The sequence below is a fragment of the Hemitrygon akajei genome, chromosome 31 (assembly GCF_048418815.1).
Source record: "Hemitrygon akajei chromosome 31, sHemAka1.3, whole genome shotgun sequence".
In the NCBI taxonomy this organism is placed as follows: Eukaryota; Metazoa; Chordata; class Chondrichthyes; order Myliobatiformes; family Dasyatidae; genus Hemitrygon; species Hemitrygon akajei.
The window spans coordinates 15,201,571-15,215,049 of NC_133154.1; the positions used below are offsets into that span (position 1 = coordinate 15,201,571).

The window sequence follows — 13,479 nt, forward strand, 5'->3', positions numbered from 1 at the left end:
CCTATAAATTAGTGAAATTTTCGGCAATGTCATATGTGGGGGTATTCAAATATGATTTAACACAATGCTACATAAAAAAATATTCAGGCAAAAGGCCAAAAGTTTGATCATAGATGTGTTTTAAACAATGCTGTAGAGTGGGAGAGAAATAGAGAGGCAGAGTAGCTAAAGGAGGAAATTTTGAGCGCCAGTCCTGGTCAGTCAAAAGCAGGGTAAGCAGCCGTTGAATAACCAGTGTTGGGATGATCAGCAGGTTAGAAGTGAAGGAGCACAAAGATCATGGGGCTGCCCAGTTGGAATTCATTATCAGTGAAAAGCTGAATGAGGTCTTTGACAGCAAAGTTTATAATATTAAAATTGGGACTTAACTGGGAGGTAGTATTAGTTCATGATAGAAGATGCCCATTGTTACAGCCACAACCACCTAATGGCCACTCAGTGACACAGCAGTTACTATGCTGGTTCACAACCCAGCAACCTGGATTCAATCTTGTACTCCTGAGGCATCTTTTATAAGAATTTAATGTTTTCTTTGTGATATGTGGACTTCTTCCTGGTGTGCTGATCTCCTCCAAATGGTATCCCTTTTGTGAGAAGATATGAAATATGGACAATGGGAGTAGGGAAAGGTGGTGGAGAATGAAACTGTTTTGGGAAGAAGTGACATGGGAAGTAAGAGGTTTCTGGGGTAGCAATTTCTGGAGAGATCACTGGGAGAGACAGAGAGAAATAGATGATGGGATTAAGACTGAGATTGTGTTGTGATTTTGTGGATTGGGATCACAGGGGAGAGAAGTCACAGGGCAGAGGTGGTAGTGGGGAGAGTTGCTAGGGAAGAGGCTGGGGAGCAGTGAATGCAGGGAGAGATTGTGGAAGACATTGCAGTCAGAGATCAGTGGGGCTAGAGTTTTCAGTGAGTCCACTCAAGTGCACGGACAGAATCCGATCATGGCTGGTTATTTTGATGGGTGAGGAAGTACTGGGTCCACAAGTTATTCTGGAAATGTGTTTACCTGCTATGCAAGCAGTCCCCGCCTCCCTTCAACTGCAGGTTTCCTAAGCTCTGGGCATGTAATGGTGAAATCTGAGCTGCCCCCTCAAGAAATGGTAAACTGGATTCTGTCAGTTTATCTCTGCTAAACTCGGAAGTAGGTATGTCATTGACAAGCTAGAGCTGAGTTTCTCATTTTAATGTGTTTAATTCCCTCTCACCTCCCTTCCACCTCCTAATCCTGTAGGGAATAAAATTTACCACTTTACCTCCTCACATAGTGTCCAAGAGTCAAGAAGCTCTGCTAAACCTTTGTGTGGGATCTCTGTAGTGCTCTGGGTACCTTGTATGCTGAAGAATCTCAGAGCATGTGAGGGAGAGGGGTTTGCAGAGCAGATCTCCAGGTAGATGAAGGAATGAGAGGCTTGAGCTGGCAATTGGATAAACTGGGATGTGCTTAAGCAGAGAATGATACAAATTGTACTGAGAGATTTAATCGAGCTTTTCAAAATCATGGCAGGTTTTGATGGAGTATAACTGCTTCTAGTGTCAGGAGGGTCTGAGGGATGTGGAGAGCAATATTGATTTTATCTGATGAGCTGTTATGGTACGGAGGGATGGTGATCTCGCATAATTGGAGTCAGTAACAACATGAATAGATCAGATTGAAGCATTGTGCGTAACAATCTTCCACTGTTACATCGTTACAGCTTTCATGTCGAGAGTTTATTCAAATCCATTTTCTGAAGGTCATTGAATGTGATTTCAATACGAAAAATTACCTTACACAATTTTTCGACTTCAACCATTGTTCACCACAGAAAATGGGTCGAGTACAGTAGGAGGAAGGGATGTAAATCAACATCCAATTCGGTTTGAGCTAAAATCAGTTCCAAATGAAATCTCAGGCAAATTAGTCACCCCCCATCTCAAAAGGGGCAGATTCATTGTGCACTTTAAAAGAACAATACAAAAAGATGAGACTTGGCATAACAGAGAAGGTTTTCAGTAATGTAAGGGTATGGGCCAGTGAAAGGGTTAATTCAATTTGATTTCTATTTTACCAGAGTCCTGATCTAATGTTCTCTGCTTTAAATCACAAGATCAGTGTGAAAGAAGGAAGAGTACACCTCCTTTCAGTCGCTGATACGTGGTCCCACTGAGAGAGACGAGTAGCTCTTGCTCCACTGGTATGTCAGAACAACAAGGTTTATACTGGACAGACAACACACACCATTCAGTAAATCAAAGGGTGCGGTAGGTGTGGGGATGCTAAGAGAGATGGAAGCTTGTTGCTTTTAAAAGGCTGTTTCATGGGGATTCAGTGTAACTTGCAGAGTGTTGTCTGAGTGAATTCTAATCCTGTGGCAAGCACCTTCTGAAGGTAAGTGGAATTTGAGACTGTCATTCCCATTGTGCTTATTACAGTATTACAGTATGCATAGTGGTTTTCTTAACTAATCTTCATTCATATTTGGTATTGAAATTAATTTACATAATTGATTTTGTTTTTGTTTGTTTTATGTGTATATTTTAACAATATCAATGCATATTTTAGTATATAACCATGGGAACATATTTATGTACAATTAAAATCTGCGTAAATTAGTGCGTCTCTATGTATATGTACATATAAAAATTGACACCTATCTTCTTTTAATCTATGTATTTGTGTCTATATGGAAATATCCATAAGTATTTGTAAGTAAATGCAGCAGGAATTACATAATTCGGCATAAATATATGTGTGTTTGAAAATCTACATAACATCTGGGATTAACACAGCCTGGCAGGTACTTATGTGAAAGGGTGCGGAGAAATAGAAATAAATTTGAATAGGTTGTTGGTATTTTAAAGATCGAAGCAAGGATCCATAGGGCACCCGGTTACAAAAAATGTAAAGGTAGATAGAGCCACATACAGTATATAGTAGCGAGAAAATCAAATCATAGATAGATGTACAGAAGTCAATCGCTGTAGTATCAATGGTTAATGACAAGATTGGGCAGTGGGAAAAATTGCATGCGAAATTGAATAGTTAATATACTTCAACTGAGCACAAAAATGTTCCTTGCTATAGTTTAATTCATTTATTAGTAATGACAGCTTTCTTAGTTTTATATTATATGTAGATGTACGTATAGCAACTGAATTTTTGCAGTCTGATTGTCATGCTCCGTTTTCCGCTACGATGTGTGATTACGCCCTCAGCAGAATAACTGGAGACTCTGATGTGAGAGATTGGCTGAAACTGAGGACCAGGAATCCAGCCCGCACTCACCCGCTGCTGAAGTTCATCTGCTGAGACGATCAGATTAAAGCTGGAAGTCCAGTGCACTCCGGACTTAATTCCCTTGAACACATGTTATAATGTAGAACTGTTAAGATATAACAATGAAACATTGCTAGTTTTTGTTGCAGAAAATCAGAGAGAGAGGGAAAAACTGCTGTCTAGTAAAAACATTCAGCAGGAGGGAAAATGTACTCAAATGCCCTCTAAAGCAGTTTGATTTTAATTTGTTGTCCAAATTAAAATCACTGCACAATTAATCTCCTTTGTATAACATACACAAGACTTTTGTGCTCACTTGCCTGCTGCTGGATGCTGGAAAATAGTCCTTACCAAAAGCATCAAGCCTTATATTTCCTGTAAAACCATGACATAGAAATGTTTTAATAATGTAAAAAGGCAATAAATGGGTACTGTCACGTCACACAGGAGGAAGTTTTATTGTCCTCTATTTTCAATTCTTCTGCTCTCCTGGACGTCAGTAAATTGTTCTTGGTTTCAACAATTTGTCAGTGGCCATAAAATAGGCTTTACAAGGCTACATCTGTGAGAAATGTCATAACTGAGTCCAATATTATACCTACAAGAATCTTTCAGATCCTTGCACCGTTTCCAGTAAGGACTGGAGGATGAAAGCCTGGAGGTCATTTGCAGATCTATCCCATTTGGAAGTCAGCTGGACTGACAAGACCCACTGATCTCTGTGGTTCTCTAACAGGGTGAATTTACTCACTTGGGCATTGGCGGTCTTTATCCTTCAAACCAAACTTATAATGTACCGTCACAACCATGAGGAAATCCTCAGAACCTGGAAATCCAAAGCAACACACACAAAATGCTGGAAGAGGTCAGCAGGCCAGGCAGCATGAAGGGTCTCGGCCTGAAAATTCGACTGTTCACTCTTTTCCATAGATGCTGCCTGATCTGCTGAGTTCCTCCAGCATCGTGTGTGTGTGTTGCTTATAATGTATGTACTGTGCTGCTGCCACAAAAAAATGCTAATTTTTATGGCATTTATACCCTGTGTTTGCATGCCTAAGACAACAATAAACTTGAACTTGAACTTGAGTAGGCACTAGAAAGCGATGATTACGATCAAGCTGGTTGACATTGTCGATTTTAATTCCAACGTTGTATCTTTTTTCACAGAACTTCATCAACCTTTCCCTATTTTATGCCTTCAACCAGCAACATGGCAGATGAGTGGAAGGTCTCGGAAAATCCGGATTTTAGACCCGGCTGTATTATAGTTCCGGTCATCTTTTCACTGATATTCCTTCTCGGAACAGTAGGGAATGGTCTTGTCCTGGCAGTGCTACTGAGGAATGGGCAGATGAGTTCCAGTACAACCAATCTCTTCATCCTAAACCTCAGCATAGCTGATCTCTTCTTTATTATTTTCTGTGTCCCCTTTCAAGCCACCATCTACACACTGGACGGGTGGCTCTTTGGCTCCTTCATGTGCAAAGCGGTGCACTTCTTCATCTACCTCACCATGTACGCCAGTGGCTTCATTCTGGCTGCAGTATCTGTGGACAGGTAAGCCTATTCACAAGCCCGTTTGCGTTTCATTTGTGGGAACGGTAGTCAGGTTGGGTGATCAAGGAATCCACGGTCACGACATAACCAGGCATGTAGGTGCAGAGGACCCCCAGAAAGAGCAGGCACGTAAGTACAGATTATACCCAGAAAATAAATTATACATTAAATTATTTAAGACAGGGAAGAAAGGGACTGTGCAAAACAAGATATTAGTGTGAAAAAAACACAAACAGAGACAAGTCCCCCGTAGTGCAAGAGGTCATCCGTAGGGTGCCCTTCCTGAGCTTGGGCTTAGGTTGTGCAGGTCAATTCAAGAGGCCAATCGCTGTAGGAATGTAGGTAGCTGTTCCTGAACCTGCTGGCGTGGGACTTCAGGCTTCTCCACCTCCTGCCCAGCAGTAGCAGCAAGAGGAGAGCTTGCCCCAAATGGTGGAGACCCTTAATGGTAGATACTGCCTTCTTTAGGCACTGCTAAATCGGGCTAAGCAGCCTCTTTCAGCGTTGCAGATCTGATGCAGAGCTGGTAGAATAGAGTGCTGGCAGCACCATCTGCGGCACAGTTTGCTCCCTCTAAGAAAACCCTGAGGGGAGAAAAAAAGTAAGACATCAAACACAGAAGCCAAAACCTTTAAGGTTTTCTCTCCAGAGCAGGATGACATTGATTTTTTTTGTCAGTCTTTGTGTGTAGTTCTTCATTGATTCTATTGTATTTCTTTGTTCTATTGTGAATGTCTGCTGGAAGATGAATTTCAGGTAGTATAATATGGTGACATATAAGCATTTTAATAATAAATTTACTTTGAACTTTGGATTGAAATCCCGTTGGAAACGGGGAAAGGATCCATCTGGCTGACCAGGCCTGCTCTGGTTCCTGGAAAAACCATCTGAATTTAGACTGCATCCTCACCCTTTCTCTGTAACTTCCCACCCTGCTCCTTCAAATATTCCCTATGCACATCACTACACCCACCTCCCTATTCATTCAGTGCACTGCGGACCACGAGAATATGCTGCATTATAAAAAATCACATCTCTTTGTCTGCGCCCTTTTACCAATTACCTAGAGTGTTGCAGCTGAGCGGTTTCTCTGTGAAGATTATCATGGATTAGAGAGGCATTAATAATGCTAATTTATCTGCTATATTCTAAGCAAATACCATCACTCAGAACAAAATTACCAATAATTGTATCTCTATTGGTAATTTTTGAAGCTGTCAGATGATATGAAAATCAAACCAGATTTTGTCTATCATCTTTCACCTTTGTGAGATGATCAGAATGAACAAAGAATCGTTATCTATGGTCCAGAGAGAAATTACCGTCTCTTTATATATAAGCTGCGGGCAGTCTTTAAAAGGATAAGAAATTACTTTGGGCGATACACACAAAACGCGGGAGGAACTCAACAGGTCAGGCAGCATCTATGAAGGGAAGTAAATCAGCTAATGTTTTGGGCTGAGACCTTTGCTCCGTCTGCCATGTGAAAGACGGGATTTCACAGTGGCCTCACATTTCAATTCAATTTCCCATTCCACAGATGAGTGACCTAAAGGCAGTGGACTTTCTAAATCTAGGTTTTCGAGACAGAAGCTTCCTGATTTGGATTAACGTTAGTGCTGGTAGATGACCAGTGTTAAGCACAGGAGCAGAACAAGAATAGATCAGTGGTGTCTGGGTTAGCAATCTTTCACTGAGGGACTGCCACACACATTACTTCAGGGCCCTCAGCCTCAGTAACATTGAGCGCAACATATTGAAGGCTATCGGAGCTGGGTGGGAGACTGATCTGTGAGAAGATCTCAAAACGTCTACAAAAAGATATGAAGAAGTTAAGTCAATAGGCAAAACAAGGTATCAGATGGTGCATAATGTGGAAAACGGTAACTAATGAAGGCAGGCAGCATGCTTGTCTTCCCTGCAGGGAACTGGAGTAAGAGGAATTCGGAGCAACACACACAAAATGCTGGAGGAACTCAGCAGGCCAGGCAGCATCTATGGAAAAGGGTAAACAGTTGAAGTTTCGGGCTGAGACCCTTTGGTTTTTCCACAGACGCTGCCTGGTCTGCTGAGTTCCTCTGGCATTTTGTGTATGTGGCTTTGGACTTCCAGCATCTGCAGTTTCCCTCGTGTTTGCAAGAAATTCGAACATTTTCTCAGTACCTCTCTTCTGAACATCTGTTATTTCCAGGGTGGGACATGGTCAGCAAAATCCCTGGGGTGAATTATGTCATTCTGAAAGTGCATGGGTGCACCTGGTTCTGATTCTCTCCCAGGGGGATGTCAAAGGGTATGAGATTAAGTTGCCCTAGGAATGTGGAGCTTTGTTCCAGCACCACTGAATCTTCATGTTCGATGTTGGACTGGGTCCCTAACCTTGTCAGATCCTGTATTTCCTGTTATAGAACATGGAACATAGATCAGTACAGGCCCTTCAGCCCACAATATTGTGCTGATCTTTCAACCTACTCCAAGATCAATTTAACAGTTCTCTCCTACGTTGCTCTCGATTTTTCTTTCATCCATCTATGAGTCTCTTAAATGTCTGGATTTGGAAACTTTTAGAAACTTCCCCACAACACTGCCCATAACTGAATCCCAGTAAAACATTAGTCCATTCCAGTCTCCTACCTGACCACAGTCCATCCAAACTCTGTAGGCTTTCAAATCGGCTATGACCCTTTGATCCCAATCCCAAAGCCTCTGTTCAGCCAAAGCCCATGCTCTCCAGCAGTATCACTATCACCCTCTAACCTCTGATACCACATTCACCCTTCCCTTCCCACCTAGTGGCTCTGTCTCCCTCTTTTCCTACCTCCATCCATCACCTGCTTGCCTCTGTGCCCAATTCCTAAATGCTTCCCCTACCTAGATCCATCTGCCCTCTTCAGCCCACCGATCAGCTTTGGCCCCCGTATCACAGCAGTCCCCCTCTCCACTCTCAGTCCCGATACAGGGTTTCAATCCAAATTCCTTTCCCCCACAGATGCTGCTCAACCCACTGAGTTCCTCCAACAAGTTCCTCACTGCCTCACGCGTCCCAGAATTAGTCAAAGCCCATGATGGAAGCCCACCATCCCAGCCTGCTAATACCTGACTCCTGATCTCCCAGAGTCCTAATCTTGTTGCTAACACCCCGACTCCAATCTGCTCTTGTCGGTAAATTTAACTGATCGGTGACCTGACTCCAGTGTGCAGTCAGAAGCTGCCTTCTTTTTCCCTGTCCTTGCCCCGTCCCATGGATCTGACCGTGGGTTTAGATGGCACATGGTAGATGTTGGTCAGGCACTGGAGTTTCGTCATGGTGTCCCATGACTGAAGCAGTCCTTGCTGTGGTCTATCTCTGTAACTATCCATCCCACCGGAGTCTCCTGGCCCTGAGAAGATTGTGCTGGGTTTGATGAGATCACTGGAATTCTGTCTGCTATTATGGTCTCCACATCTGAGGACTGACATACTGGCTTGGTAGGCTCCTGAATGGCTCGGGCTGTGCTGAGATTGACCGAGATGGTCCAATATCCAGTCGGGTTGAGGGGACAGAAAGGTGACTTCCTTGAGCCATCAGGAAGGAGATACAGCACCTTAGGGCCCACACCACCAGGTTCAGGGTAAGGGTAAGGGTTATTACCCTTAACCATCATGCTCTTGAGCCAGTGAGGATAACTTCACTCAATTTCACTTGCCCCATCACTGAACTCTTCCCACAACCTTATGGACTCACTTTCAGGGACTCTTCATCTCGTGTCACAAACGAGAAAATTTGCAGATGCTGGAAATCCGAGCAACACACACAAAATGCTGGAGGAACTCAGCAGGCCAGGCAGCATCTATGGAAAAAAGTACAGTCGACGTTTTTTCCATAGATGTTGCCTGGCCTGCTGTGTTTGACCAGCACTTTGTGTGTGTTACTTCATTTCATGCTCTTGATATTGATTTCTTAGTTATTTATTATGATTTTTTTCTCCTTGTATTTACTGTGAATTCCCATGAGAAAAATTAATCTCAGGGTTATATATGAAAACATATATGTACTTTGATAATAAATTTACTTTGAACTTTGAAGATTTTTCACCCAGGTTAGAGGGTGTTGAACTAACGGAAATAGACTCAGGATAAACTTGATTGCCATGGTAACGTAACCCATTACAGTGCCAGAGATGCAGGTTCAATTCATCCGAAGTCTGTATTTGTACATTCTCCCTGTGACCTCATACCTTTCGTCCAGGTGCTCCAGTTTCCTTCCATGTTCCAAAGACATACCGTATGGGTTAATAGGTTAATTGGTCACATGGGTATAATTGGGAGGTGTGGGTTGATTGGGCTGGAAGGGTGCCTGTTACCATGCCATTTCCCTAAATTTAAAAAAAATTATCTCAGATGGTTGTGAATCTTTGGAACACTCTGGTCCCGAGTTATTATATTTGTCACTGGGCATCAAGTGGGTCAGAGGTTATAGGGAGCGGCCGAAACGTGGACAAGGCACAGAATCAATCACGACCCCGTAGTGAGAGTGGCAGGGATGCAAGTGAACCTCAGGGTACAAACCGCGGATGCAGAATCATCTTCACCCCTGGAGTCACAGAGAGATAGGACACGGATACTGGCCCTTCGGCCCACAGAACCAGTGCCAGCCGTCAATCCAACATTAATCAAGTTCTTCATATTCTCCCCACTTTCCCAGCATCCCCCAGACCCAACCTCTCACCCAGACACTGGGGGCAATTTACAGCAGCTAATTAACCACACGTCGTTGGGATACCTCACTTTCAGATGGAAGGTTTATCATCCAAGGAGAGGCTAAGCAGGCTGCACTCCCTAATACAAAGGAAGACCAGGTTCATACACAAGATTCCAGATACAGTCTCACCAAAGCTCAATATAATTGGAGCAAAACAATCAATACTCAAACCTTCCTGCAATCGAGGCCAAGGTACCATTTGCCTTTGTGATTAGAGTACTTGCTGAACCTGTACATTAATTGTCAGTGACTTGCATACAAGAACGCTTGGGGTTACTCTCAGCACTAGAAGCTTTTAACCTCTCACCATTTAAAAATATGCTGTGTTTTTAACTTTTATTCCAAAGTGAGCTGGGATCTAGAGCTGATTAAGTGTGAAATGGGGGCGCAGAGTCCAATTTTTTTGGGAGAACTATGACGTTGATTATGGAGTCACTACTGATCGAGTTCAAGGACCAACCCAGACCTAGAATGATAACCGGTTAGACGGAATCATGTTACGGTAAAGGATAATGTGGTAAAATTCTGATAACCCCTTTGCCTTTTGTTGCAGATACCTTGCTATAAGGTACCCCTTGAAATCGCGGGACCTTCGCACAGCACGTAATGCCTTAATTGCCATTGGAATAATCTGGGCATTATCAATAGTCTTAGCTGGGCCGTACTTGAGCTACTACCAGATTGTCCTCTACAAAGGGGTGCCTGTCTGTGTGCCAGTCTGGGAAGATACCAGCAGAAAGATCATAGACGTTTCCTCCTTTGTTTTTGGCTATGCCATCCCCGTTATAATCCTGAGTTTTGCCTACACCAGGACAATCAAGTACCTGTGGACATCAGTGGACCCCATTGAGACCATCTCTGAAGGGAAGAAAGCCAAGCGGAAAGTAACCAAAATGATAATCATCGTTGCCGTGCTCTTTTGCGTATGTTGGTTGCCCCACCATGTATTAATCATGTGCTTCTGGTTTGGGGACTTCCCGTTCAATAAGGCAACCTTTGCCCTCAGGCTTATCTCCCACTGCATGTCCTACGCCAACTCTTGCCTTAACCCTATCGTGTACGCTTTGATCTCAAAGCATTTCCGGAAGAGGTTCAAACAAGTATTCACCTGCCTTCTGAAGAAGAAAGCTGCCAATAAAGTCCACGTTGTCCATGTGGCCAACACCGTGACTGGGTTTCAACCTGCCACGACTGAAACCTCCCAGATAAATGAACAAAACTGCATGGTTGGCCGCTCAGCCCTAGTGCGGGAAGAGCCGAGAGTTAGTCTCGGGCAGGAGGTCTGACGTAACCCTCAGGGAGGAAACAAATTTGCTTATTTATTGAGATACGATGCAGAACAGGCCCCTCGGCTCTTCAAGCTGTGCTGCCCAGCAATGCACGATTTACCTGTAGTCTAATCGCAGGACAATTTACAATGACCAATTGACCTACCAACCAGTACATCTTTGAACTGTGGGAGGAAACTGGAGCACCTGGAGGAAACCCATGCGGTCACATAGATAACATACAAACTCCTCACAGACAGCAGCGGAAAATGTAAAGAACTGATCTGTAAAGGTTTTGGCCTGATGGCATTTCAAAGGATAATTCAAGGATTTCCTTCAGTAGAACTGGATCCAGAGTAGGAGCAAGTCATGTTGTGATGGAACTGCTCTTCCTCAACTGAATGCATTTTGAGAAAAGGCACTTGCCACATTTTAAAATTACTTAAATTGAAGAACTTATGAAGCAAACATGTCATCCACAAATAATCGAGCAGTTTCCATTGTGTTGTATAGTCCTGAACGCATTATAAACTGACCTGCTATGTGATCGTGGAATCTTTCAGGACGTTCACCAGCCTTCGGCAGACCAGAAACGGGACTTCCCATGGCTTTTACTGGCTCAAGTTCCGTACTTTGTTGTGAGTGTGTTAGCTTCATATGCTGTGGTGAAGTGTTACCTCAGGAAATACAAGCATTTCATTCATTTCTTTCGCTTAAATGTTTTAGAAATAAATATCTCCACTGAATTACCAAAGTGTTATTCAGCTCTAGGATCAAGGCCTGAGGGACTGTTATGTGGGGTTGTTTCAAAATTTTAACATAAGTTTTATCCATCTGCAACGGATTGGGAAAAAACAAGATTTTATCACAGCAGTTTAATGATTGTTTCATTGTTCAATATCTATAAGGGAAGCTTTAGCAGTTGGTGAAAGTGTAAAGATAAATGGAATTGAGTGCTCTGCCACAGAGGGCAAGTCTGTGTCTTTGGTCTAGAGCTGTGACTTGTGAACACAAGAGCTGGAAGGAGCCATTCAGCCCATCGGGCCTGTTCCATCAATCAATGGTGGTAGACTGAGGAAAGGGAAGATGCAACAAGCCCTAGATGTCCTTGCCTAAAAACAAGTTCAGGTTTAATTGCTATTCAACCATACCCATATATATAGCAAAATGAAACATTGCTTCTCCAGGGCCAAGGTGCGAATCACAGCATGTACAGTCACACACAGCACATACAGCTACGATAGCATGTACAGTCACACACAGCACATACAGCTACGATAGCATGTACAGTCACAAAAAATATAAGCGCAAGTCCCTGAGTTGTATGGTCTGAAGGTATTTTGTGCATAGGATGTTGCCCTAAAGCTGCACTTCTGCAAACACAAGCACGCAGCAGTTCCTCATCTCGCAGCTGCAAGTGTTCAGGTGCAGCAGGCGGTGAGGAGGGCAGGTGATACGTTGACCTTCATTGCAAAAGGACTGGAGTACAGGAGCAGGGGTATCTTGCTGCAATTGTACAGAGCCTGGTCCACCATTCAATGTGATCTTCTACTTCAGATCCCTGTTCCTGCCTTCTACCCATATCCCTTGATCCCTTTAGTATTAAATAATGCGCCTACCTCTTTCCTGAACATTGTTAATAAGTTGGCCTCCACAAGCCACCAGCTCTGGGAGAAAAAAATGTTTCTTGATCTTGGTTCCAGAGGGTACCTACCATAACCTAAGGATTTGTCTGCTAGTTCTAGACTCATCATCCATCAGCTACTTCCTCCTTTTATCTGGCTTGTTTAGTTTTGTGGGCTCCTATCAGCTTCTCTCGCGTGTCTCTGAACTCCTGAGAGTTATAGGACTGGTTGAGCCAATCTCTCCTCATAGCAGAGAGTCTCGTAAAGACTCTGTTGCTCTCCCTCCTCGTCAAGACATCTCTAGAAGAAGAAAAATGCATGCAAAACTCTAGATGTGTCTCACCAGGGCCTTGTAGAACTGCAGCAGGACATCCCTTCACCTGTACTCCAGTCAATGCAACTCTTGTTCTCAGTATCATCAAAATACTTATGTATTTGTTTTTCTTACATTTGCGTGGTTTGTCTTCTTTTGCTCATTGGTTGTTTGTCAGTCTTTATGTGTAGTTTTTCATTGCTTCTATAGTACCTATTTCTTTTTTCTACTTTTTTCTTACAGTGCTTGTAAGAAAGTAAACCTCAGAGCAGTATAACGTGACACCCACTCAGCAGTCATTTTATTAGGCACAGCTGTACCTCAGTTCAAAAATACAAATATCTAATCAGCCAATCATAAAAACATGCAGACATGGTCAAGAGGTTCATTCATTTGTTCAGACCAAACCTCAGAATGGGGAAGAAAACATCTTCACTCAAAGGGGCATGAGAGTGTGGAATGAGCTGCCAACGCAAGTGGCGCATGCAAGCTCGACTTCAACGTTTAAGACAAGTTGGGATAGGTACGTGGATGATAGGGGTATGGAGGGCGAGTGCCGGTGCAGGTCTAAATGGCTCAGCATGGACTAGATGGGCTGAATGGACTTTTTCCATGGCTCTTTGTGATCTCAGTGACTTTGAATGATTATTGGTGCCAGACGGGGTGGTTTGAGTATCTCAGGAATTGCTGCTTTCCTGGAATCTTCACACACACA

The 13,479-nt window shown here is 43.3% G+C and overlaps 1 protein-coding gene across 1 annotated transcript; it reads left to right on the forward strand.

Moving 5' to 3' along the window:
• Nucleotides 1-2,115: 2,115 nt before the first annotated feature.
• On the forward strand, nt 2,116-11,404 carry LOC140719488 (galanin receptor 2b-like). Its single transcript, XM_073034198.1, has 3 exons — nt 2,116-2,375; nt 4,431-4,820; nt 10,112-11,404. The coding sequence occupies exons 2-3, from the start codon at nt 4,456-4,458 to the stop codon at nt 10,842-10,844; spliced, it is 1,098 nt and encodes a 365-aa protein (XP_072890299.1). The 5' UTR covers nt 2,116-2,375; nt 4,431-4,455; the 3' UTR covers nt 10,845-11,404.
• Nucleotides 11,405-13,479: the final 2,075 nt, after the last annotated feature.